Source organism: Homalodisca vitripennis, chromosome 1, assembly GCF_021130785.1.
Source record: "Homalodisca vitripennis isolate AUS2020 chromosome 1, UT_GWSS_2.1, whole genome shotgun sequence".
NCBI classification, from domain to species: Eukaryota; Metazoa; Arthropoda; class Insecta; order Hemiptera; family Cicadellidae; genus Homalodisca; species Homalodisca vitripennis.
The window spans coordinates 173,667,292-173,694,858 of record NC_060207.1 but is presented as its reverse complement, the minus strand read 5'-3'; the positions used below and the strand labels follow the sequence as shown (position 1 = coordinate 173,694,858).

Sequence of the window (27,567 nt, the reverse complement as noted above, 5' to 3'; positions counted from 1 at the left end):
AAGGTATCTTATTCACACCTTACAGAGGACTATTAATTGGAATGATGCCATTTTACTCTTCTCCCCTTCCTCATTTGGACAGTTATTCGCCCTCTACACTATAAGGTATTGTATTCACACCTTGTTGAGGACTGTTATTTGGAATGATACCATTTTACAGCTCTCCCTTCCCTAATTTAGACAGTTATTCGTCTTATAACAAACAAAGGTAGTTACTGGGAGAATGATTCCATTTCTAGCTTCTGCTCTCCCTCTTTAGGTATTTATTCATTTTCTACGGTATAATATATTTGAATCAAACATCACTGTGAATCATTATTTTGAATTATTTCCAGTTGTTGCTATTGAACTTTATCTGTATTATATTAGTGAATAATAATATTGTCATCAATTGAAAATAAACTAGAACTAGAAAAACTTACAAAGCTTTAGGAAGATTGATCATTATTAGTTCAACATTTGTACACAAAATTTGTTGTCTTTTAAAAGGAAATGTTTCATTGCCACGAAGGTAATAAGAGAAAATCTGTAAAAACATTACAGGGATACCGATTATTTAAACTCTCTTTCTAACTGTTGTACGTTTATTTGGAATGGGAACTGATATTTATCTACTGATCTACTCTTTTTGGAAAACGCTTTGCAATCATAACCAATTAAAAAATATACGAGAAAGCTGTAGATATAACTTTATGTTACGAATAAATAACGGTAAATAATGGTAAAATATTAATTTAAAACTAAATTAATACAAAAGAGATTCAATGAATGCATTATCGGTTACATAGTTATATTTAATTAGTATATCTTTTTTAATATACTTAGTGGTATATAACAAATTAAGTAAAAAGGCAAAAAACATGTCAAGTGGTTTTAAATTTATTTTAAGTTTACGTTATTTTGTTCAATATACATTTTCAAATAACAATTGTGTTTGAATATTGAAAAATCCTATACATTTAAAGTAGAAACATTCACTGTCAATTTTGATACTCCATAAGCTGTAGAATAAAATCAATTTCAAGGGCACTCAGTCTATACTCGTAATCTCACAGAGGCATATACTCCATTGTACCGGTTGTGATGGTAAGTCAGCTTTGTCTCTGGGAACTTGCAATATAACAGACTAAGTTTGATCTGTGGACCAAAACCAAATGATTGTATGGAGATTTGGTTGAGAGACAAAGCCTGGTCCTGCTTGGTCAATTCCTTTGTTCAATGCCACATATCCATATACAAAGCATTGGCTGCAGAGGCCATTTAAAAGAGTGAACAACCCATACAATCCTCACCTTCCGGATTACTCGTGTTTTATGTGATAAAATGTTATGCAATATAAAATTTAGTATTTGTTTTATAGATTTTCAAGTGTCTTACTTCTCATATATATTGATTCATTATAGTGAATCTCTTAGGTAAGTCCCGGCGGAGCAAGTACTTTTTGCGATTCAATATATATATATATATATATATGTGTGTGTGTGTGTGTGTGTGTGTGTGTGTGTGTGTGTGTGTGTATGTGTGTATGTGTGTGTGTGTGTGTGTGTGTGTGTGTGTGTGTGTGTGTGTGTGTGTGTGTGTGTGTGTGTGTGTGTGTGTGGGTGTGTGTGTGTGTGTGTGTGTTTTATAACTTATATACAATAATATTAGAGCAAATTCGTAAACTGGCTTTGGAATTCTACCTTAAATCAAAAACTGTTTTTATGTATATCAAAAATTATTGGATACATAAATATAACACATTTTTTATTATTTTGTCTTTTGGTTTATTGATAAGAGAAGATGTATTACTTTTTATTACAAGTAGAATTCTGATTTAAATATACAAACTTATACACTACAGACAGGAGACATTACACTAAATAATTTGGTCAAATCTCTGACAGCCAAATTTCACGATTGTAAGTGGTAAACCCCCAAGCTCTCCAATTGCAGAGATTCAATGAGTTATTAACTCTAGAATAGGTTATGTAGAATATAGGTTATTCCCTTGTAAGCGTTCGTTTTTTTATTTTTGAAAAGTTGATTCAGACCTATAAATTTCAAGTTACTTAAAAATACCACCAGATTGTTTTTAATTTCTCCCGACCGTTAAAGGACAATTTACACTGAATTCATAAGTAACTATTGTTAAATGTAGTTTCTCAGAAATTTATATTTTCCGCTGCGATTAATTATGAGTCAGTTAATTACCTGTTAATTGTCTAAGGTAACTCGTATACATTGATCGCGTGACTAAAATGTTCTAGCTTAACTTAATGTACTTATAAATACGATGTTAAGTGGGTGAAAGAATCCTAGAATAACAGTTTGGATAAAGCTATATATCACTCTTTATATGCATTGATTATATTAATGAATTAGAAAACATTGCGTTTCCAAAATTTAACAACAAGATAAAATCATGACGTGCCTCTTGACGTATTCATTCATTATATTGATCAATTGGAAGAAATAGTGGTAAATTGAGGTAATCTTCACTTGTAATTTGAAACAAAATCACGACCATATCTTCTACATAGTTCTGATGAGCTTTAATGGTAGAGCTTGAGGCAGTTTGTTGACTTTCTGACCACCAATATGTATTACAAGCCGGTCGATAACTGGGATGGTGGCGCAAGTGGTGGATACCTTCTTGGGGACTTGGCATGACTTTATTCTGGTTAAGATGCTACGCTTGTCATGCGAAACAGGTTCCATCCTGGAGTATGGACTGTAAGACATACGTAATTATTAGTATAACAAAATTCATAGAATCAATGTACAGATAGTTGCTGGAAAGGAAGTCTTGCATTGCAATTCGAGACAAACATCCTCCGGATGTAATTGGATACGCACATCAGCCCAGACACCGATGATGAACAAACAGAAAATGCTTGTTTAAGCAGCGGAAATGCTTATTTCTAAAAATCATGCGACGATGTAAGGGACAGCCATGCTGATATGAAAAATTGGTACTCACCAATTATGATGGAGAGATTTGGCAGAGGCGTGGTCATGAACTGGCGGGAGAACAACATCAAAAATGAGGAACAAGGAGGAGAGGAGGCAGCCGAGGACGGGATTCGAAAAGCGACGTTCGGGAGTGCCAGTGCTTGTGTTCGTGTGCGGGGAAAAATCTTTTAGGTGTAATAAGTGTCAAGTGCAAACAAATGTAAGTTAAGATAATCTTGTATTTAATTTTAGGAACGTAGTATTAAATATCAGGGTTCATTAATCATTTTAATACGTCTCATTTACAATTCCTAGGTACCTGTACCTAAAGTAATGAAAAGAAAAGATTATAATGTGTAGAAATCAAATGAATAGTTTAATATTGAAATTCATATTTTCTTATTTCATATATTTTATTTAAATGTTCTAAATTTGGAAAAGTCACTCATTTGTTTTAATCGTGTAAATTTATGTTTAGATATTTTAAAAGAAAGTTTTCTCACGTTAGTCCACGAACACATATTTATTGCAACACTACAAAAATTACTAGTAAATGTTATAGTTAATTAAATTAAACATAAATTGCAATGAATAATTTAATATTAAACATGTGTTCAAAGTACTAAGGTATTAAAGTTTGTGCTCAATATGTCGGTTGATGATATCCATTGTTATATAAAAGTTTAATCAATATAATGAGACGCTGTCACAAATAAAATATGTGTTGTTTCATTTGAGGGTGTTGTATTACCAATCTAACCTATTATTAAATCCTCTCACAGCAGCCCTTGCTCACAATACATTATAATATTTCACAACCTTAATCTAAACAAAACCAACCTTACAGGACCAAGATGCTGGCCGTTTAGGTAACCGTTACCATTTCCTACTTTCCTTAAGGACGCATACTAATTACGACAATGGCATGTTGTTATAAAGGTTTTGTCCTGGGATAGGACTGTTGATATTATATTTACAATAGACTACTATCCATTGAATCGAATTGTCTGAAGAAAGCTTTTTCGTTATTACATACCACTTTTTCTTCTAATATTGTAATATCGCTATAGTTATTTTAGCTCTGTATCATGATTATTAAATCCAGTCATCATGAAAATGATGCTCCTTGATGGACGAGCAAGATCTGTCTCTAACGGTCTACCGGCCTACTTGCCAGATGGACACAGGACATACTACACATCATGTCTCAGTTCTAAATAAACCAGGAAGAATTTGAAATGAGTAGTTCTGTAAAGGATCTAGCCATTAAACCTCAAACTAAGCTTGTGTTTTGGTAGTAGATTTCAGACGTAGCTGACAAGGTGGTGCTGGAGTTACGCTATTTTAGGCATTGTTCAGCCCAAATGACTAGTAACTTAACGTTTCGGAGATTGAAGTCTAGCGTCTTCATCGATTTTTGATTTAATTAGGTAGTGGAAAAGAAAGAAAATAAAAAATGTCATATAATTTTCTTTTTTTATTAACTAATTATATTACTACCTAACGAAGAGGATAGATTTCAATTTTTGAAACGGTTTTGCAATTAGTAACATGTATGCATATAGCGATGAAAAATGTCCAAAAATTCCATTCTATCCATTCAAATCTTTCATCGTCGTTAACAAACTTTAAACAAAGAAGCAGTTAATACAATAGACAAAATATGTCACCAGTGACAAAGTAGCCTTCTCTGAATAGCGGCTGCTCAATGAATGGCAAATCAGTTGCCTCGTAATTAAAGGAAGTATGAACATTAAACTACTTGATGGTTGAGAAAACATTTTTGTGAGATAAATGTAGAACTAATTCATAAAATCAAGTATGCAATAATGCTAAGAAGTTTTGCAATAAAAGAACTTGTCATTGGGCAGAAAAGTTAGTCGAACAAAGCTCTGTCTAGGATTGCAGTAAGAACTAAGCAATGTATATACTTACCAGCCTCCTTTCAAGGTTTTGAAGAATGACAGTGGTATCTACACATCTGCCTCTGCGGTAGATTCAGTAGTTGAGAAAAATACATAAAAAACCCTTATTCACTTTTAGCAACTATTGGTAAACTCTTGTAGGAATCTGTAGTCCGGAAGATGAGGTTTTAGAAGGAGACATGGAGCAGGAAATCAAAAGAAAATGTACGCTGTATCAGTGATAGCAGCTCCGGCGGAATAAAACGCTAAACGAATTCTCTGAGAACATAACAATAATACTATTTGAGTAATGCAGATAAGGATTCAAAGATTTAGCTTGATGTATTATTATTGTTCAAATAAAATTAATGGTTGAGTTTTGCTCCAAATAATGTGTATAAGATAAATTTCTCAGACAATTTTTGCCAATTTGCAATTTTTTAGTTATGGTCTATGTAAAGTTACGTTAGAATGATAGTCTTCAGGCGCAAGGTGATCGAGTTTGTTTACTTTGGAAATTTAGAATGAAATATCCCATTTTCATGATCTCAAATATCAAAATCATTCCTAATCTGAAATTAGAACATTTGAGTACTTGTTGCAATATAGCCGGATTTAACGTGATACGAAAATACGTTGTATATGTAACTCGCAAGGTATTAGATTTTATTAGGTCATTTCTATTGTTACCTTCTAACTAGTGGTTACCATTGTTTCTGCAATAGAAATGACTAGAATGGACTAGGTTTTGAATTAACTAGATATCTGATGCAAATTTTATTACCGTATACTAAAGATAACGATAAATATCCTTAACATATTCAGGTTATTGGTGTTCTGATTATTACTTCGTACTACAATCCAATGATATTAGTTATGCAGTTGTATTATGTAACAGTCATACTGGTTATTAACACTTTTTTAATATATGCATCATGTTTATTGGTCCTAGCATCTCTTTAGTTCGTCATTAACATTCTTACATAATAAAATATTTCAAGTTCTAAAATGCAATAATATGTTAAATAAAATAATACGAATGCTAATACGAATACAAGCATGTGAAACATATGTTTAAACTACATCTGATTCTCCTTTCTACGTAATGTATGTATGTTATTGAAATTGAACACTCAATGTGGGATTGAACACTCAATCATATTTGAAGAGTTCAGTCGGTGAAGTGAGGAAACAGAAGGCTCAAGGAACCCAACCTAGTAAGCTTCTTATTCTTCAGATCAATGTACAACGAACAGTGTCTTTATAAGTATAATTTAATTTAAAATGTTTTATGTGGACGTCATTTTTCGATATTATCATTGACGATGATTACCTTTAGTCAATGGACATTTATGAAACAGTTGTTTTAATGTGAAAATATCCAACTGTGGATTAAATACTGAATAGAATATATCTAAAGTAAATTCAGAGTAGGTTAATTTACTTTAGTTTTCCACATTGCTTCAATTTACTTAGTAATTTTTTATCCTAGGATTGTTTACGGCATACACACAATTTACAGATATTCTGCTAATTAATGAAGAAAATGAGCAGATTAAGATATTAATATGTATTATGACAACTGATTGACCCTAAATTACAACATAACTTTTGTTTTGTAATATACTGCTAAAAGCTTGTATCTGAGTTAAGTAAGGTTTGAGTGGATGAATTTAAAATATCTACTTCTGCTTCTTGCCACTTATAATAATCTCTAGAGGTATTGGGGAATTTTATATTAGGGACAATTTTAAAGCTTGCAACGCGTTAAAATTTTAGAGTGGAGCAAACAAGCACCAATGATAGGCAGAGATCAGGCAGGTACGAGCAGGAAGCTCCCCACAAAGCAGGATGAGAGGGTCACGCTGGCGAGAAGAGTGCGGGATACAGCAAAGGCAATCACAATGAGTCCAGTGCAGCGAATGAGTCTAGTGAGCTGGGCGAGTCGGTCGAGAGTGCTGACCGTGTCTTCTATAGCTGTTGCCGTTTGGCTTGTCACCGTGTGAAAGGGGTATGGTTACCGCCTAAGGCAAGTCACATCTTAATTATTTTTTATTATTAAACTAGCTATTACCCATGATTTCAAAATCAATGTCCTTATACTACTGAGATAAGTAACATTTATAATGTAATGATGGTGATTTGTGTTAAATGTAAATAGACATGTATTAGTTATATACTATTTAAGTATTTATTTTTAAGAGTATCAGAGTTTAATCTTGCTCTTATATAATGTTTTTCAAGTATAGGACCATTTCTAGTTCATATGTCCAACGTCACAACTAAAGCTGCCTTGTTACTCGATCAAGAAATTACTAATATATGGGTCTCGATAAAGTACTTCGGTAAAAAAGGATTTACTTCTAGCCCTTTAACCTCTTACGGCCCAAATTATTTATTTGTCAGGAAAAAAATCTTTTACCAAAACTCTTTGGTATTAATAAACCTTTTAAGATGACTACTATTTTTTTAAAATTTTTATTTGTATATTTAGGGGTTGTTTAAGGTTTGTTGCAAATTAGCAACATTGGGCATAATGTAAAATAAGCTCAAAATGGGTATGTAACAAAAATGAAACAGTGGGTTATAATAGAATAATGTTTATTTACATGACAGTTTTCATTGTCAGGGTAATATATTAAACAGTTTTTAGAAACTTGCTAATAAAAACACTCTAGTAGAGTACACAAACATAATAAAATAAGTTTAGGCATAAACCAGATATGGTTAAGCTCATGTGTGAAATGCGGTGAAGCAATTGCGAGCTTTTTGTCAAGCAGAGATGAACACTGCACTTGATGCACTTCACCACAGTTATTCCTTTGCATTGTGGGTTTTTGCAAACGTTGTCGGTCCTCTGTGATTTGAGGCCAGTGTGATGTCTCATCTCTTCTAGTAGTGGGCTCTGGAATTGGTTTGGCTGGGCCACGTTTCTTCTTTAGATTGTGTTGCATATCAATCTGATCTGCAGATGGTCTTCCTCTTTTCTTTTCTGTGTTCTTCCTTTGTTTTAGAAGACTCTCGGCCACACTTGATTTGAAATCCAATAAGTCCATTATGTCTTTTTTAGTTAATTTTTGCTCTTTGCAACTTTTTCGGTAAACAAGCCATGAGTTTACGAGTGTGAGATCCATGAAGTGGAATAAAAAACTTTAGGTACCATTTCTTGGATTTTATTTTTATTCTGTAGTATGCAATCAAGCCATCCAAGAGGTCTACACCTCCCATAAATTTGTTGTAAGTTACTACAGCTTTCGGGCATGGAACAAAAATTTCCTTTGATGATTTCCTATCATATCTCTTAACTTCTGTCAATGGAAGCGCACTTTCAAAAGTCGAAACTAAGGTTACTCCTCTGTTGTCAAACCATTTGATTGCTCTCACCTCAATGTCATCTTTCTCATGTTTCTTTTCTTCAAATGATCCTCTTCCTTGTGCTTTCATTTCTTTATCTTTGGGAAAGTTTAATCCCGGAAACCGACCAGTCCTTATGGTACATAATCCACCAATGCCTAGCTTAGAAAGTTCAAAAAAACAGTGGCAATGAAAGGAAGAAAACCAGTTGTCAAAGAAAAGTAGGTAATCTTTCTCCCTTGGAATGGTGTTGGCCATTTTCAGAACTATATTTGAGCTCGCCCCAAGATCAGGAAAACCAGGAACTGGCTGAATTTTCCCACAGTAAATTTCAAAAGTTATATACAAGTCCTTTTGTATCACACAAAGCAAAGATTTTATAACCCCATTTTTTAGGTTTTTTTGGATTGTATTGTCGAAGTTTTGAGGTCCCCTTATAAGGAACAATCTGTTCATCAACACATAAGTGCTGTTCCTTGGAAATCATTTTGAATTTTTCCTTTAAATGATCAACCATGGGACGAATTTTGTTAAAGTCTGTCACGCTCAGGATCATTTGGATTGTAGTTCGTGTTGTCATTCAAATGCAAGTTATTTTTTATTTCAATCCAACGATTTCGACCCATAACATCTGCTACTTTTGGGACTCTTGTCAAACTTGCCCAATACATCCTTGCCCTGGGAAGGCCAAAAATTGACATTGCAAAACAAATACCAATATATTGTTCGAGTTCATTCCTGGTCAAGTTTCAATGGCTTGTTAGGATTTTTTTGAATTGCAAATAAATTTGACTGATCTACAATTCTATCAAGAATTGAGTTGTCAAAAAAATTCTTTAAAGTATTCTATAGGAGAGGCACGCACAGTACTTTCAGGAAGTGTGTCTTTCCAGATAACAGGCTCTCTTACACTTTCGGCAGCATCCACATTTGTCCAAAGTGGGGGTGGAGGCTTATCTTTGTTGGTCTTCCTTGGTGCCTGCGTAGAAGTAGACGGTTCTTCCTCTTCTGCTTGACTTGAGGTTTCATTTCGAATTTCTGCTAAGTTGTCTTCTTCGGAGTTCATTTCTTCGTCTAAGGACAAACACAATTGAGTTAGATCATTATAATATTACATTTACATACACAAAGTAATAAGTATCACCAATAATGTCAATGAGCTGTGCTTACCATTATTGTATTTAGATTGCATAAATCTTTCCAGTCGGTTTGTGTGGGCAAGGTCTGGGTCGTAATCTGGGTCGGCGTCACTGTCGTCTGCACTATCATCGTCACTCGAATCAGGTGGCAGCATACAGCATTCCTCTATTTCTTCACTCGTGAGATAAAACCGGAGGACGAGGATCCCTCCTTGATCGATTCATCTCTAATTACAAATATAGGGTTTTTAGTTTTACAATAGCATAAATCTTCGAGACTCTTTTGTAATGGATTATGCTTATTTGGAAACAAATATGTACCTTAAAAACTAAGTTTATACCCAGCCATTATGGCCCAATGTTGCAAAAAATAATACTAACAGATTTTCAGGTTTTGGCCCACTGTTGCATTAAAGACACAATGCGGAAATCGAGAGTTTTCTAGGTTATGGCCCAATGTTGCAATAAAGACTCAAAACGGTTTTCGAGCTGTAAACTTTGAAAATTTGTGAAAACAACTTATGTAATCAATTAATATACTTAAATAATGAAATTCTCAACACCTAGTATTTTTTTGATTTAGCTAACTTACCTTTTTTTGGGAGTATGGCTTCTCTAAAGCTGTTGAATTGCAGAGCATGTAAAATCCAAGAATCACAACAACAAGATGGCTGCCTCTGGACTACCTGTAGTCAGTGTAGCCAATGTTTTGCCACAAAAATTTACCACCAGTATGTTGCAAAAACGTAACAATGGGATTTAAAGCGATATTTAACATCTAAAGTCCTAAAAAAAAATAAATGTGGTATGTTGCTAAAATCGCAACATGGGGCCGTAAGAGGTTAAGAGCTCTTTAAGCATGGGGGGGGGGGGGGGTGGGGGGGGGGGGGGGTGGGGGGGGGGGGGGGTGGGGGGGGGGGGGGGTGGGGGGGGGGGGGGGTGGGGGGGGGGGGGGGTGGGGAGGTAGTATTATTTATATTATTGGTAAGCGTTTATAAATTTATCTCACTAATATGTGAGATATACAAAACATTCAATATAAACTTAAGTGCAAATGCTTAATTATGTCAATAAAGACATGCGTTTTATTCTAATTCTATTTAACTAGATTTAATAATGACGTGTAATGTTATTTGTAAGTGTACCAATTAATAATATAATTTCTAACATTTTTGGGATTAGTAAATTTTAGAAAGAACACACTGTAAGGCAAACCACCATTAAAATAATTTAGCAATACCGAATATTTTGTTGCATATCAAATATTATTTCACATGGATGTAATATGAGGTGTAGTATATACTTCGTATCCGTTTATAATGAAAGTTTTATCAAACAGATTTGATCTCATACACCGATATTACAATAGAAATTAAAATAAAAAACATCCAAATTGTAATTAGTACAGCGTGAACGTGAGGTATTAATTTAATCACAAATACCTACCTTTGTTTATTTTAGGGTTTCATTTTGTAGATGAAATAATTGAATAGTTATTGGAGAACAGAATGATACGTTAAATGTATCACTAGGCAATTATTTGATTCAATATGCTTTTGTTATATGTCTCGGTTTTAATGCTGTTTTATGAAACCTAACAATATTATAAAAGTATACCTATTGATGAATGGAAAGGTGAATTTTTGTGTGAGGGAGTTATGGAAATTTTTTGTTCAAAAAGGAAAAAACTACTGAAGTAAGAATTTTTATATAATATTTAACACATATTAGTAAGTTTTATCCATTCGTTTTGAATTAAAAAGGTCACCAATTTCCGTACATATTTGTGGAGTTAAAAAAGTTGTATTCAATAAGTTAAAAAACAAAAGAAAAGTATACAAATTTACTTAGGAAAGTACTTGGTGCAATTAAAACACCTGAAATGACTTTGTGTGTCTATTATAACTGGTTATGTTCAAAAAGGTGTCATTAAAAATTTTATACATGTACTTATATTTTCAAATTTCCTAAAATCAGTAAACAAAAGACACTTAATTTTTAACGTTTACAATTGTTATTCTGAGTAGGAAATAAATTCATTTTGGTTGTTGAAAAATAGTGGGTATATTTTGTTAGAAAACTAACCAGGTAAAAATATGAAGATTTAAAATTATTTTATTAACCATTAGAGGTTTTTGAACTAGTTTTTTATTGTTGTAAATAACAAGGGAATGCAAAATTATTAATTAAGGTTCATCAGTTTAGATTTTAGCAAAAATCTTTATACAATTTCAAATATTAAGACAATACTTTAAAATCAGAAGAATACATGTGAGCACAGAAGTTCGATTATATATTTACCAATATACACTGCATGACGATAATTACGGCAATTCCTCTGTATGGGACTATTAGGTAAATATGTTGCCACTGTGTTGCCAATAAGACCAAACATTACTGACGGTACTTGGGATAGGATTGGAGGTACTATATTGGGTATATACATTTCTTCCTCGATTCAATTGCCTTGTAGCCAATACGAGTTCGGCTGTAAGGCAGTCTGAGTGGATAATTGCCAAAAAATTTCATGAAACACACATAAATCGGGCGCCGTCTGGACTAAATGAGAGGCAAGTCCGCCGCTTCACAGACATTGTAACTTGGTTTGCTCATGTTTGTAAAACACAAACCTTGCTTTGTAACGAATGATAGAATATATGGTTATATGGAATACGATAGCCCCATGAAGATTTGTTTATTAAACCATCTAAAATTAACTGCCTTATTTATAAATTACTACGTAAGTAATAAAGAAACTGATGTATCTTGTACTTTTTATTGGGAAAGAATATTTTAATTATATCCTGTTTATATGTATTTTATTTTAACCCAAGACCAGATTTATTGTTCATTTAAGATTGAAACTGATCCAACTCTCGTTAACTAACTTTAATTGTATAGCTAATAATTTTGTGAAGTATGACTTTACTAAGTTTTTTTTATGATAACATTCATTATATCTGGGCTTATCATAAAATATATATTGTATTTTATAAGCATTATTTTACTTTTAACATCGTGTTAAATTATTGTCCTTTTAGTATTAATCCACATTATCCAAATAGTTGCTATATAGGGCATCTTGGTTTGTTATTATATTTAAAATATTGACAGTATTGAGTAATCTCAATTAATTAAAATTGGTTGTACTTATTAATGGCACAGTTTATCTTTGATTTCTAATATAGTACACAACTATTTTTTAAATTATTTTAAGTTTATTATTATTTAAATACTATGAACAATTATTAATTTATAATATTATTTAAAAAACTATTTGACTTTCTATCAGTAAACAGAAAGTCCAAACATACGTGTTTCTATAACGTGAATAACTTTTGATGCACATAGTTTTTATAAGTAGAGTTTTGTATAAAATATAAATAGTATATAACGATGATACCATTTGGACCTGATTGGGACAGATTCTTTTCAATATTGTAAAGTCTATTTATTTACCTTTACAAGTAGTCACTTGCTACGGGATTTGCAGTATAATGTGTTAAGCAATGCTCTAAAAGAAATTAGCTATTGCGGTCAACCTGGTATTAACTACTCTATTTGATTGTGGGTAGGGTTTGCCACTTATGGATTACTTGTACATCCCTGCCTTGTTAAATGAAATGAACATTGACTTATTGTAATAGCCAAGAACCAATTTGCGTTCTATAAGCATAGAATCTGGGTTGTTTTAAATCGTTAGAGGAATTTCTCATCAGAGAGAAATCAATCATTAGCCACGCTAGGTTTTGTGTACATCAAATGGGAGGGTATCCCATTTTCAGATAAATCTTTTTTCAGATTGAATATTTTTGTTTGACAGATTTAATAAAAACAATTTTCAGACAGTTATGTATCGTTTTAAAACTAGTAAAAAGACTAAATTTGGCAAGTATATGGCTGTATATGGTTAATTGACGATGATTCATCATTTAAATAATAGTCTGATGGATTGTTTTAAGTTTGTTATGATAAGAAAAATATGATCGGAGAAAATAGTTATTATTAGATATTGTTAAGCCTTTATATTCCCTCCAATCTCGTTCTTCAAAAAAGTAGCGTGGCTGACTTTATTCTTTTATTAAGATAAATTTATCAATCGATTTCTGAAGAAAAAGATTGTCTGCTTATACAATGAAAGCTGTAATCTACCTCTTAGTTCAATTTTTCAATAATGGGCCGGTTAATTGGCTGTAGAGACAAATAGACACCTAAGAGACATGTATTATTTACATAGCAGAATATTTGTCAAGTCAATATAGTTCTATTTATTTTTTCAATTTGTAATCGACCTGTTTACACTCTAAAATTTTTTTTTACAAACTTTAATAGAAAGTTAATTTTAAATCCTTTCCTGTACTTAGATAGTAAATTGAACATATGAACTCAAACTCAAAATAATTTATTTACATACTATTCATTTAGGCTACATTAATTTAAAGACTTCCTTTATATAAAATATATTTTTAAATTAAATGTTGAACAGTAAAGTTGGATATTAATGTTTTTAAGTTTATACCGGGAACAAGAATAAAACTGAGTTTCTTGTTCTCAAAGAAGTTGAGGACAAGAACAATTGTGACTGGTGAAAGAAGATTCTTAACTGTAAGTACGGATGTTCTTGATACAAACTTTATCCAACTTGTTGACTAAGTTACGTCTGTAGTTCAAACAAGTTCTTTAAAACCAAGTTTTTAGCAAGTTTCAAATTATTACTTTTAGATAGCGCAACGGTATGTAGTGAAAGAAATAAGGACATGCTAATTTAAAAACGTAAATGTTTCCCTTAATATGATAATACAAAGGCTTTGAAACATAGCTTTTAATACTAAATATTTCAATTATTATGTTTACACCAATAACTTGTGCGGGTTATGAAGGTACAAATATTCTTAACATTTTTATTAGCAGCATACTTCATATTCAACTCTGCACGTTTAGAGTGAAGCAAAATACAAACAAAACAATCAATTACAAGTCAAACTTAAAACTTTCTTATAGTCGTCGGCACGATTTATTGTGTTATTAATATTATTTATTTTTATTCTCTTTTAAGTGAAATATGTAAATTATTACTTACGTCAAATATTATTATATCTACTTGCAGCTTCGCACGAAATTCCATAAGCTTTCTACGTTTATGAGCACTTCTGGTTTGAGTGAATTACAATGTTGAGTTTGTGTCGTCATTACGTTAAAGAAAATATGCCAAAAGTGTACATTTACGGGAATTTTAATTTTTCTGGTCTTAGCAGTTTTACCCATAGTTGTTTTATGTTTTTTTCCCCAAACAAGAATATACCTATACATCAAAGACGTCAAATATAACCTCATACTTCCATAGTTAAAGATTCCAAAATTAACTATGGGTAAAACTGTAAAACCGGAATAATTCAAATTGTGTTATATATATATTACAAATACTGTGTACAATTTTTTGTATTCAATATAGGCCAATATTAGTTAAGATAAAGTTTTACTTTCAATTTTCAATGTTGGCATACTCACTATCTATTGCAACGTTAATTATAAATAGATAACGCGTAAATAACTGTGATATACGTACATAGCTAAGTTATTTAAGTTTGTTTTCAATGGCTTTTTAAATGGGAAATAATGCTAATTGAAAATAATTGTAGTTGTGAATATACCACTTTAGATTGATTTAAATGAACATTTAGATAGACAACATTTAACTTCTTACATTTATCTTTCACTCTGTTATTAAATTTATGGTTTGTGAACAATGTGGAAATATCTAAAAATTATTATTTTGTTAGCAATTTATGAGGAACTGAAAACTGAAAATAGAGGTTTAGACTTTGGATTAACTGATTCGGTAAGTTGTCTGAATCATTGCATTTAACACACATAAATGATATTAATATTGTTTAGAATATTAAGTTCAATGATATTTGTATATGATGACGTATTTAAGTACGTTTACGAGTAAATTTACACAGCTAAACTTCTAAAATTATGCTCTACAGTACAAGGAGATCGTTTGTGATTTAATTTTAATTTATAATTGTATATAATAAAATATTTTTATTCTATAAACTTATAGTACTATTGTAAAGATTCTCTTATAGTAATAGTACCAGGACTAATTTTGTAAATAGCTTTAACATAATTTAATTCTTTCTATAAAAAATAATGCTTATCCAATTGCAAGGTTATTTAAGTTAATGCCTTAAGAGCTGTGCTAACGTAATTTTAACACGTAGGTTAACAATTTACTGGTAGGCCTAAATATTTTTGTGCACTGAATACGTTTACAAATAAATTATACAAATATCGTGTATGAAGACCAAAATATATTTAACCTGGCCAAGATGGAAGCCGTGTTCGGACCACTAGGGTAGGGAATTACTTTCAGGAAATTACTTCACCCAAGAGTCGGAACTGGATGTCTGAATCGTGCAATAACTTCCAGATTTCATCTACTTTCTGCTAACTATATCTATAGATATACTCGTTACATCTTTATAACATTTTTATAATAGAATAATATTTTCTTTTATATAAATGTTAGGTACTGTAATACAAGTAATTATTCATTTATGAGTATTCTCTGTAGCATTTAACACAGAATTAATTATTAGTATTTGTTTTTATGAATGTCTACAGCGTGATTCGCCATATTGTTCGTGTATTGATTACATTGTTTTGGATTTTTTCTTTTTTGTAAAATTTAAGTAGAAAAGAACACAATTAAAATTTTAAGATACATTTAATATTACCGTCCAATGATTGCCCACAGGGAAGAGCTAAAATAATTAATGTGTAGAGAAAATCCCTGGATTTATATAAAAATAAGTTCTATATTTATGAGCAAAATAGAATAATACATTTTCTTATACTGCTGTTTTATAAAACAATTAGAAACGTACATATTTTCGTCTTGATCCAGGTTAATTATAACGGTGTATTTTATTGTTGCAGTTTATGTTTAAATCACCTCAAACTAAAACTGTACAGAAAGTTTGTATAAAAAAATATTAGATTAAATTTTCATTTGATAAAAATTACCACACTTTAGGATTTTCAGTGCTGGCTAGTACAATGAAGACAGATCGGTTACGATTTCTTGCTTGTTAGTCTCGCGATTAGTTGAGTTGGTTAGGAAAAATATGAATATAAGGAAACAAATTTGGAATGAAAATTATATTCATATGGCTATACAGGGCTGCAAAAGGAATCCCTGTATTCAATAGGGTTCTTCTGATGTAATAAAATACCTGGTAATAATAGCGATTGGCCCTAATTATCTTTGAATTCGGTTTTTTTTTACAAGTAAATACTCTTTACATATGAAAAATATGGCATTTTACTACGCACTATATTTGCACAATTATTTTATTTTGTAAAAATATGACAAATCTAGAGCAATAAATGTATATGAAATAAATTTCAAAGATTCCAAAAACATCAATATGTACCACAATATTATTATTCCAAGGAAATAATTTGCATTACAAGATAAACTCTGATATTGACGAAATTCACTTTTTGATCATTATAAACAATTGGTTTATTAAACGCCGTTTAACCATTTTATTAAGCTTTGTATGCTATATCAAGTAAAGATAATATTTGGAAAATAAATTTTAAAAATATTTGTTTTAGAGGAAATATTGGTTTTTAATTAAACATTTTAAACAAAAGATTAACATTTAAACAACTGTTTGGAAGTAATTATTTAAAATTTATATCAACCTTTGACTGCGAAATGACAAACCTATCAAGCTAGCGATAAGAGTCTGAATGTGAATATCGACATAACCAAAGATGAATAAGAGAACGAACATACAGACATATTCACTAGACCATTATTTTCTAAGTAGTTTGTGTTAAAACGTAACTGTAATTTTAGCAATACATACATTTGATACGTTACGTATTTCAAATGTATTAATACTATAATGTAGCTCTTACAAAATATGGAATTGGTTTATATTCATTCAATATGTGTTCTTTTATTTGTAGTAAATTCAAAATAATAACTACGCAAATAATTCTGTACAATTGTGGGAACATCAGTCAAAGCTAAATTAATAGAATTGGTTTAAAAGTACAAATAGAGCTAGTAACGACATTATTCACCAAACGCCATGTAGCTGTCACGCTGATAAATGAATGGACAGACAACAACTGCTGGTTCTGACTGGTAACAGAGACAGCTGTCACTATCGGGGGCAAGTGGCTTCATCGCATTCTAACTCGACCTGGCCATAGTTACCTTACAATATTTTACTGCATTTAAAATAAATATATCGATAAAAAATACATTCTTATTTTCAGCTCTTCATGTTCAGAATAAGTGGTAACAGTAAAATTTGAAAGAGAGAGTAACATTCTGTTTATTCTTTGCATATTTTCATAATTTGAGAAATGTTTATATTTTAAAAGCCAGAAGCACGCTATACTGAGTGGCGCGTAACAGGGTTCATTGGGGTTGCATGCTAAAGTTCAAGTTTATAGCATGTTAAAAAATGCTACAAGCCTTAAAATATCACATGTTCAAATTGTATATGATTGTACTTACGTTCCCGTCATGATCAATGTAAAAGTTTTCTTTTATCCTCACCCAAATGTGATGGAGTAACATTATACAGCATCGAATTCATGTTGCCCGTAGAAACGCAGCTACATACAAATTTCTAAGTCTATAGGTCGATTCATTCTTGAAATATCGTTCAAACCTACAGAAATACATACAGAAACTTGCTTAAAATGCAATTTTTCTAGGGCTGAAATAAAAAATTTTCCACGAGGCTTTGCTATCGCTCAGCAAGTTAACAGATTCGAATCAATATCATGTGATATATTATAATCTGACAAGTTTTACTTGTACTGGTAAACATCTTTCCTGGGATCAGTCTCTGATATTAGGGTACTATGGATAAATGTGCTTTTTGAAATTTGTTAAAGAACCTAATAATTATTTACGATTTATTTGTAATTAAAATATTTTTAGCGCAATATAATTTATATATGATTTAGTTAAGTAATGACCCAGTCGTTATTTCCTCTCTTTCTTTAGTTACGCGGAAACTGTAAAATTGTGTTAAATTTTGTAGTCTATTACTGATTTGTAGTAAGTTGTGCTCAAAAGAAATTAGAGTAAGAATTTCTAACTATCCAATACAAATGTAATATCAGTTATAAGATAGCCTCAGTCACAGCAAAATCGGACGTGTAATTTATACTGACTTATACTGCCAATCCTATGAACTTATGTATGTGGCTCCTATTTGCCTAGCAGTGTACATCACTAAGACGCACAAGTCGTGATATAGGGGTGGAAGGGTAGATCCATGCGTATAGTTTACTGCGTAAATGACGGTTAGAGTGAGTGTGGCTCCCTTAGTGTTAAAGGTTGTTAGACGAGTGACTTTAGTAGAGCTGGCTTTCCTTTCCTTAAGGTGACATGACTGACATATAACCATCTAACCGTCTGATAGGATCTCATCCGGGGGCTGCTCCTACATCAAATGTTACTCATCCTGAATATCGTATCACTCCGTATGCTTGCGCAAAATCCCTCTTAAGGTTAAGAGCAATGAGAGATTTCTCAACTTCGTATTCTAATCGCTTTATAAGGGTTAACAAATTAAGAAAATTCACATTTTACTATTGTAGAATTATAATATGATGTATATTATTTTCAACGAAAAGGGTGGTGATGTGAATTTCATTCCATGAGATTTGGCTACACGTTTGGATATATTTTTAAATTTGTGATATTGTTCGAACACATGACAGTTTTTATAGACGAGATCAATTGGAAGTCAATGTAAAAAATGTCGATTAGGGACAAGAATTGACTTTGAGTCGTATATTGCTACTCCCTAACCTACTTAAACTTGCTATAAAATCTAACAAAATGAAAAAATGGCAATGTATCATGTATTAAGACATTCCGAAAAATATTTTATCCAAGGACTTTACATTTTGGATGAAATTTCCATTCTACAAAAACAAGAACGTGTTGCAAGAAATGTCCAACCATTTAATTGAGCTTAGCATAGTTTTAAATTAATTTCTTTTCTGTATGCTTGTATGCATGTCGATATGTAAGGATTTTTTGGTAATACTAAAATACTCCATGCAACCTCAGCAATGACAGTTACGTGACACGTGGTGTGGCGTACTTCTAACCTATAAAAATATCTGTACTTATATACACATGTAATTCATCAAAGAGGCGAAAAATTTATTTATATTTAAATTAAGGAAATATTACAGATACATTGCTTGATCAGTTTGTAATTCACATTGAAAAGACGGAGTTACTATCTCATTTTTACTTTAGATTGCATCAGTAACTAATGAACCAGGTAATGAATGCAATGGAAATACTATTGAAGTAATAATTTAAAACCCTCCTTAATTTTCAAAGCTGTGAATGTTTGCATGTATGGTACTCTAAACGGGTTGGTTCCCTCTATTTTGTGTTTGGGATATTTACTGTAGCTTAAGGAGTATCAAAGAGATCCTTCTACTCAAACTGGAAGCAGAATACAAGCAACGGATGTATATGATTTTTTCTTAAAGTAGTATTTTATTTCTAAGTTGGACCTCGTGTCCCAAATGTGTATTCATTTTCTTAGTCAGTTGAACATCATAAGCTTAACTGTGGTCTGTATATATATTAAACTGGGAATGAATTTAAATAGGTAGCCGGAACTGACACATTCGACCGCAGTAACCATTTAGTCATACGATATTCCAATATTCTCTATCTGGGAAAAAAGGATAAGTTTAAGTATAGCACTTGAAATATCTTAGACCGGAGGTAGATAACAAGTGCTGTAGTTGACGCTTTTTAACCAAAGTAGATTTTGTAGTAAACATATATATTTTCTTAATATCTGGGAAACATCAACAGTGGGACCGCAAATAAATTATTCCTGAAGTTAATTCAAACTGCATGAACCAACTCTTTTTGACCACCGTAGATTTTCAGTCGAACATAATATGTTGTATATTTTCTTCATTTGAACAAAATGGAAAACTATAATCTATGGTTTTCTCCCTAATTATGGTACTTGAAATACATTAGGAGAAAGTAAGTTTGAACAGACAGAAGTTGACACGTTCGGATCATGTTACGTTTTTGATACGCATATGTACACATTCTATATGCAACAGAACGCAGAATTGACACAGTACAAATTTTACTGAACTTTTTATTCTGTTAATCTTGAATGATGAAATTATATGCACCAAATATTATTACTACTACTTGAAAAATATCAAATGGTCTATCATATTACATCATACATGCTTTCTATAAAAAAGCCGCGCCCTTCAATTTAAAAATTTTTAATTTGAGAAAGGCTGAAAGATTTTACTGAAACTCTTTAGTATTAAGAAACATAATGATAATAAGGTGTATTTCAAAATACGCTTTTAACTGATATGAGGAAGCTGTTTACGCCTTAAAACATTCTTTGATGTTTAAGCTGTAACTCGTCAAAGAAGCTAAAACATTTTAATAATAAAGTGGAACGCAGATAAGAGAGACAAAGTTACCTTATACCTGTTACTCTACATTGTGTTAATAAAGAATCAAAACATAAAATCTTTTGGAAATATTTGGTTTTAATTTCTATTATTAAAACAGTATCATAAAATTCATCTTAATGAACAAAGCTGTAATCTTTGAACATAAGGTAATCAAAACTGGCTTGGCTTCCTTGAAATTGTGAAATAGGATTTTTTAATGGCTTAAAGAAATACAGTGGAATGAACACTATCATGCCACAATGAGCCATTCTTTGCCAGAACTGTAGGTCCGAAAAAACAATAAGGCTTTACACAATAACACATATACAGAAACACAAAATACTGACCATTGTATTGAATAGTGAAAATGGTTGGCACAATAATGATGTACTGTTATTATAGCGCAAAACCTTTGATGTATGATTACTTAAACATTTTGCATAATCTTAGAAAAGAATTCCACCTATTATCGGGAGTCAATATTTTTACCGTAATAGGCTTCTTAGTATTAAGTGTTTCTGTATATTTTATAAGGCAGACTACATTACGATACTGGAAATATTTAATACTGAAAGAAGATTACAAAAGCCGGATTATATACATTTAAAAACCTTTATCAGGACAATACAGCAAACTCAAATATATGTATATGGGTGCGTATGTGTGTGTATATACAGGGTGTACATAAAGTCCTGCACGGGTATAATATTTTCTGAACGATAACAGATAAAGAAACAAGATTTGGTACATCAATACTACACCTAAAAATCTACTTTTTGAAGGAACTATCAGTTTTCTGTAATATCATGGGGACGTCCCGCAAGGAGTCAGAAGGAAATCTTAAATAGGAGCGTAGGTCAATATGGACATCATTTTAAAGGGCTTATCTAGCAGAGTTTAATGCCGCAAACCGCACTCAAAAAGATTGATCCAGTACAAAATGGCGGCTGTTCAAAGATTTTACTTGGTTACATTTTATTAGTAGCCATAACCCCAGTAAAGCAAAACTGCAACCAAACGAATACTGCAGCTAACTACTACATTATGCTTGTCAGTTGTACAGAAGTGAATTATGACATTAGTTATCCTCAAGGGTTACAAATTTGGTCCTAATATATTGATAACGGGGAAAACCTGATAACAGTAACAATTAGAAATCTCAGCGAACTATGACGATCGGAAACACTTCCTGTTTTCATAAAGTGTCGAACAGTTCTCCCTACAGTTGTTCTAGAAATTGGCTGCCTCTCGTGAAAGTAGTCATTAAATAAATGGCATGCTTCCTCGTATGATCGTCTGTTATTTCCCCAACCATCATAAGAAGTGTTATACGTTCACGTTCGTCAAGCGACATAGTGTAGTTGAGAACTACAAGCAATACGACAAACTCTTTTGTACTAAAGCGCACTGATAAAATGGATGGACAGCACTACTAAAACAAGAAAACTAGAATAGCCTACTATGAATAGACTGGCTAATAGGAAAGTCCTAACTGCGACCCAAAGATAAGAGATTTCTAATTGTTACTGTTATCAGGTTTTCCCCGTTATCAATATATTAGGACCAAATCTGTAACCCTTGAGGATAACTAATGTCATAATTCACTTCTGTACAACTGACAAGCATAATGTAGTAGTTAGCTGCAGTATTCGTTTGGTTGCAGTTTTTGCTTTACTGGGGTTATGGCTACTAATAAAATGTAACCAAGTAAAATCTTTGAACAGCCGCCATTTTTGTACTGGATCAATCTTTTTGAGTGCGGTTTGCGGCATTAAACTCTGCTAGATAAGCCCTTTAAAATGATGTCCATATTGACCTATGCTCCTATTTAAGATTTCCTTCTGACTCCTTGCGGGACGTCCCCATGATATTACAGAAAACTGATAGTTCCTTCAAAAAGTAGATTTTTAGGTGTAGTAGTATTGATGTACCAAATCTTGTTTCTTTATCTGTTATCGTTCAGAAAATATTATACCCGTGCAGGACTTTATGTACACCCTGTATATATATATATATATTTTTTTTTTTATCTGTATAACACGGTAAAATATACTATAGCACTGGAAATATTTCAGACCAAGAGATAGAAAGAAACAGGCCCTTTTTGAACGAAGTAGGTTTGTCAGACCTAAATCCTAACTAATATTAGAAATGCGAAAGTGTCTTTGTTTGTTACGCTTTTAAGCGTACATTATTCAACCGATTTTCGTGAAATGTTAAAAAAAATATTCTTAAGGACCATTGTTAATATATAGGCCTACATAAACTATATTCTTATTTCAAAAGTCCTCCTAGGTTAAACCCCTCTGGTATCTAAATTATAATTAAAGCAAAGAAATAATATTAATTGAAAAATCTGTAAAATTTAATTACCTGTTGTGAGTAAAACTATATGATTTACGTCACAAGAACCAGACATGATATGGCATTTATACAATTAATTTATTAAATTATTTAATAAATAACTATTTTATTACTAATTTAATTAATTCAAACACATTTTATAATTTGTTTACATGAAAGCATATAGTATGCTTGAAAATAAAAAACTCCTTATTTAAGGCTTTTTAGCAACCACTTTATATATTACATAATTCATAAAAAACTTCATACATTTTTGTAATGAATTAGAAAAACATAAACAATCTTGAGCGCAGCAAGTGACCAACGCAATCAATAATCAACTTGCCCACATTAGTTTGTTGGTCTTTTTACTAAGCACAGCTTAGTCAATTTATACGTTGCTGTATCTCTTATAGTTTCCAAGACCCCTTAATTACAAATCAAATTTAGAACACACTATATATATATATGTATATATATATATATATATATATATATATGTGTATATATATATATATGTATTATATTATATTGTAAAACCTATCTTACTATTACAAGTGCTTTAACTAAAAAAGCTAATAACTTCAACTTTGGATTTCCTCTACATTGGTCTAAAACAGTTAAAGTTTTATTGAAATCGTGAGAGATATTTAATCAAATACACGGCATGTTGCATGCAAAGTCACAAGTATTTTTCAGTTGTAAGTATAAACTGCTTGATTAGTAGTGAATGCAAAAAAAAATCTACAGAGAAAAATTATATGTTTTAATCCAGATTGTTCCAGGGATGAATATATATTATATATTATATAATATATATTATTTTATCCACATAGATATACCACAAAAAATATTTGTACGTGTTTCTGTGAATGTATTATGTCGAAGAAAGAAAATCTTAAACACACAATAAATAAATATTCAGCAGCGAACATAACAGTTTCATAAATAATTTCCTTTCAGAATCCCATTATTAACTATAGAAAAGGTTTTCTAGTAGATAGCATAACGTAGAAGCTGTTCAAAGCTAGTAAATCGTAAAGAATACCAAGACTTTAAGGACCTATATAATGGTTGAGGACATCTCAGACACTATGAGACAATAACCAGCAGACTCAGTGACTGGGACCCCTTGGTAAGGATGGTTTGCACAGCAAATTGCGCGCTTGGTCAGCTATACAGCTACAATAGAAGTAGATACAAGTCGTCAAGTACCTCTGTTACGAGCTGTCTTCCACAGACACTGTCGGCCATTACTTCTTCTCCTTTTTATACGACAATAAAGTCAAATATAAATGATAAAACATAAAAAGACATTGTTTCTTACATATAATGTTCGTAATTCCCTAAAATATTATATTTAAACGACTTTAAAAAAGGGATAGTTGTATATTCATTCTCTTTATAAGTCTCTTTTATATTTATCTACTACTAAACATTCAATTAGGTTATAATAGATTTTCGCTGATAGAAATAGTGGAGATCGAGGAATTTGTTTCATATTACGGAATAGGTCTCCACACACCACATTGTTTCTACTATATAGTTTTTAGGATTAGATCAGTATACGATCAGTAAATCATTTTGAAATGTATATATAAAACCATATGTTTGAAGCTAAGCAAATTAAACTACAGAAATGCGGTTTTGTTCAAATTACTAAAACGTATCTTGAAAATTCATCACAAATTGGATTTATTTTAAATCAGGGCAAATAATAAATAAATAAAAATGTCTTTATTGGTCGAGCGTTCATCAAAGTACAAACTCTGCTTTTCATGACAACTTCTGTCAAAGTGTAAAAAATGCATTATACATTGATCACACAATAATAAAATTAACAGTAACAAGTAAAAAGTAACATTTATCACTTAAATATGCCTGTAAAACTTTTCTTAAATATTAAGAGGCTGAGGTTTTTTATTGCAGTGGGCAGAGCATTATATTTTTTTGGTCCAAAGAGTCTAAATGCCTTTTTCCATGTCTTTAAACTTGTCCTTGGTAGGTTTAATAGACCATCCAGTCCATCACCTCGTGCGTAAAAACCGGCTTTCTCCTAAGATATTCTTGCCTTCCCGTCTGAAGAAACTTATGAATGAGCTTAACGGTTTGAAGATGGGAGCAACCATCCACCGACATCACCCCAGCACTTAATCGGCACTCGCTTATGTAATCAAGCTTCCTCAAACCGTAAACCAATATCAATGCCCTATTCAGCCCAATATGATTCTATAAGCGGGTGGGAGCCATCACGTTTTCCCGTGTTAAACAAAAAGCAAAGGTTGGAAGGGCATATGTTATTAATGGGAAAATCGTTGGGAAAATTAACAACAATTCATAGTATCAATTAGGAACAACTTTTAATTTCTCAAATAAAAATATTTTTTATATTTAGTAACTTTGTGTTTTTATCGTACAAGTAACTTTAGTAACTTTATGTTTTTTGCAACTCGATTTATTTTTTACACGTATTTCGTCATATTGGCGCCAAAATAAACTACACGTTGACATTCCACTTTTAGAACGTTTATAACAAGTTTGATGAAGGTACATTAAGAACTGTGTGTTCCTTATGCTTACAAATAAAAAAAGTATATATATCAACCTAAAATGAAAATTTTTAACTGCACCTTACATTGTAGTAGTGTTTTTAACTATTGCAGAGCCATGCACCATAACCAGGGGTGTAGGGTAGTGGGCACCGTCAATGGCCAGGAGAAAGACAAGTAGCCTAATACAGCATGTGAGTTGTGTATATTCTGTAATCGTGTGTTGTAGTATACATGCCTGATGGAATACCTTACAGTATCTGAAGGATCAGTGAAAATTGTGATTAATTCAGTCGATCGTAAAGAAGTGATACCTTCGTAAGTATAAAGTTGGATTGCTGTGGTTTATTTACTGTTACAGAATTATGGAAGAACTTCAATAGAAGGTTTGAAACCTTTTTCAATGCATTTAACATTTTCTAAAACAATAAATGCTCCTTTTTTAAATATTGCTAAATGGTAAAAAAAACAATAATTTTCCAAATTGCTAATTTTTTGGACGAGGCCTTTCGAAACCATTGATTCATTGAAACGATTTATTGATTCTCAAATAAACAATACAATTGGGTTATCAGCTAATGGGGTCAGACCAGATAGAGCCGGTAAACAAAAGCACGGCTTGAGGTTACGTTTAGCCATACTATTACTGTGTAATTGTTGTGGAGATATTATATTCCTGTGGTTTTAAAAATATGTATTAGAATTACTTTGCAACATTTTCAAATTTATAGTTTTCCTCTATTTTAGCCACAATGATCATGGAGCTTAAAACTCATAATCAATTCCGTGAAAATTTAACATGTAACTTATCTATGACATAACTGTTAACGTTAAAAGCACGAAGACGAATAAAGTTATCTATGTTTAATATAGTCTTACAATCTCCACGTATTCTTAAGGCAGTCAACTTCAAATTTTATGCATTTCAATTGTAATCTTTTAATCGTACTCTTTTCATTCTATTTACTTTTAATCCAGTTACAGCCCTGAAACGGTTCTTTGGTTATATTAACTTAAAATGTACATTTCATTGTAACTTTCATAAAAGATTCCTTTTTCTTCGTCAATAATTAGGGATGAAAATGTCATAGAAAAACTAAAGATAATGAGTTTTGTAAATTCCTACACTTCTTCAATCTATCTCCTCCGTCTACACCACTATTAGTAATTAATGTTATAAAAGTAATATTGATGAGGGTAAAATGTAATTTCGTTGTTGGCGAAGGTGGAAATAACTCTTGGAATATAACAAAGTATTAAGACCGTATTTACAACAATATCTTAACAATTATAAGTGAAAGGTTAAAATTGGCTAGTTAAAGTAAAAGTATTTTGTAACATTCGGAAATATATAAATAACTAATAAGGGATATATTTTAATGCACTTTTAATAAAAAGTTAGGCTAGATTTTTAGCAAAAAATAAATAACTGAACAATGATTTAACATTATTTAATTTAATCCTTAGCTAAGTAAACAATTATTTGACAGATTATTTTCAATGGTATTTTCGTGAGTTATAGAAGATTATCTATTTACCGTTCAGATAATGTATATGTAAAATACGAGAGTAATTATTTATAAAAACTTGATATATGAGGTCTCTTTTTTACGTAAACAGAACTCGCATATCTGTTTGGCTCTAATGTTCAACCGTACATGGAGATATAAAGGCTATCATCCTTATCTAAAGTTAAAACAGTGTTGTTGTCTGAAGTATATATTTCCATAATATTATATATCAAAGCCTAATTCGCACTATACAAAGTCTATAGACTACCCACTAAGCTTGTTTTTATCTAAACAAGTTTGAAAAACCTTAAAACATTAC

At 31.5% G+C, this 27,567-nt stretch overlaps 1 protein-coding gene across 1 annotated transcript; it reads right to left on the bottom strand.

Annotated features, from left to right (window-relative positions):
• Positions 1 to 8,979: 8,979 nt before the first annotated feature.
• Positions 8,980 to 9,510, bottom strand: LOC124355755. The gene is made up of 2 exons (XM_046806913.1): positions 9,363 to 9,510; positions 8,980 to 9,266 (listed from the first exon to the last, which is right to left on the bottom strand). Exons 1-2 carry the CDS (start codon positions 9,484 to 9,486, stop codon positions 9,016 to 9,018), a joined length of 375 nt encoding a protein of 124 aa, XP_046662869.1. The 5' UTR covers positions 9,487 to 9,510; the 3' UTR covers positions 8,980 to 9,015.
• Positions 9,511 to 27,567: the final 18,057 nt, after the last annotated feature.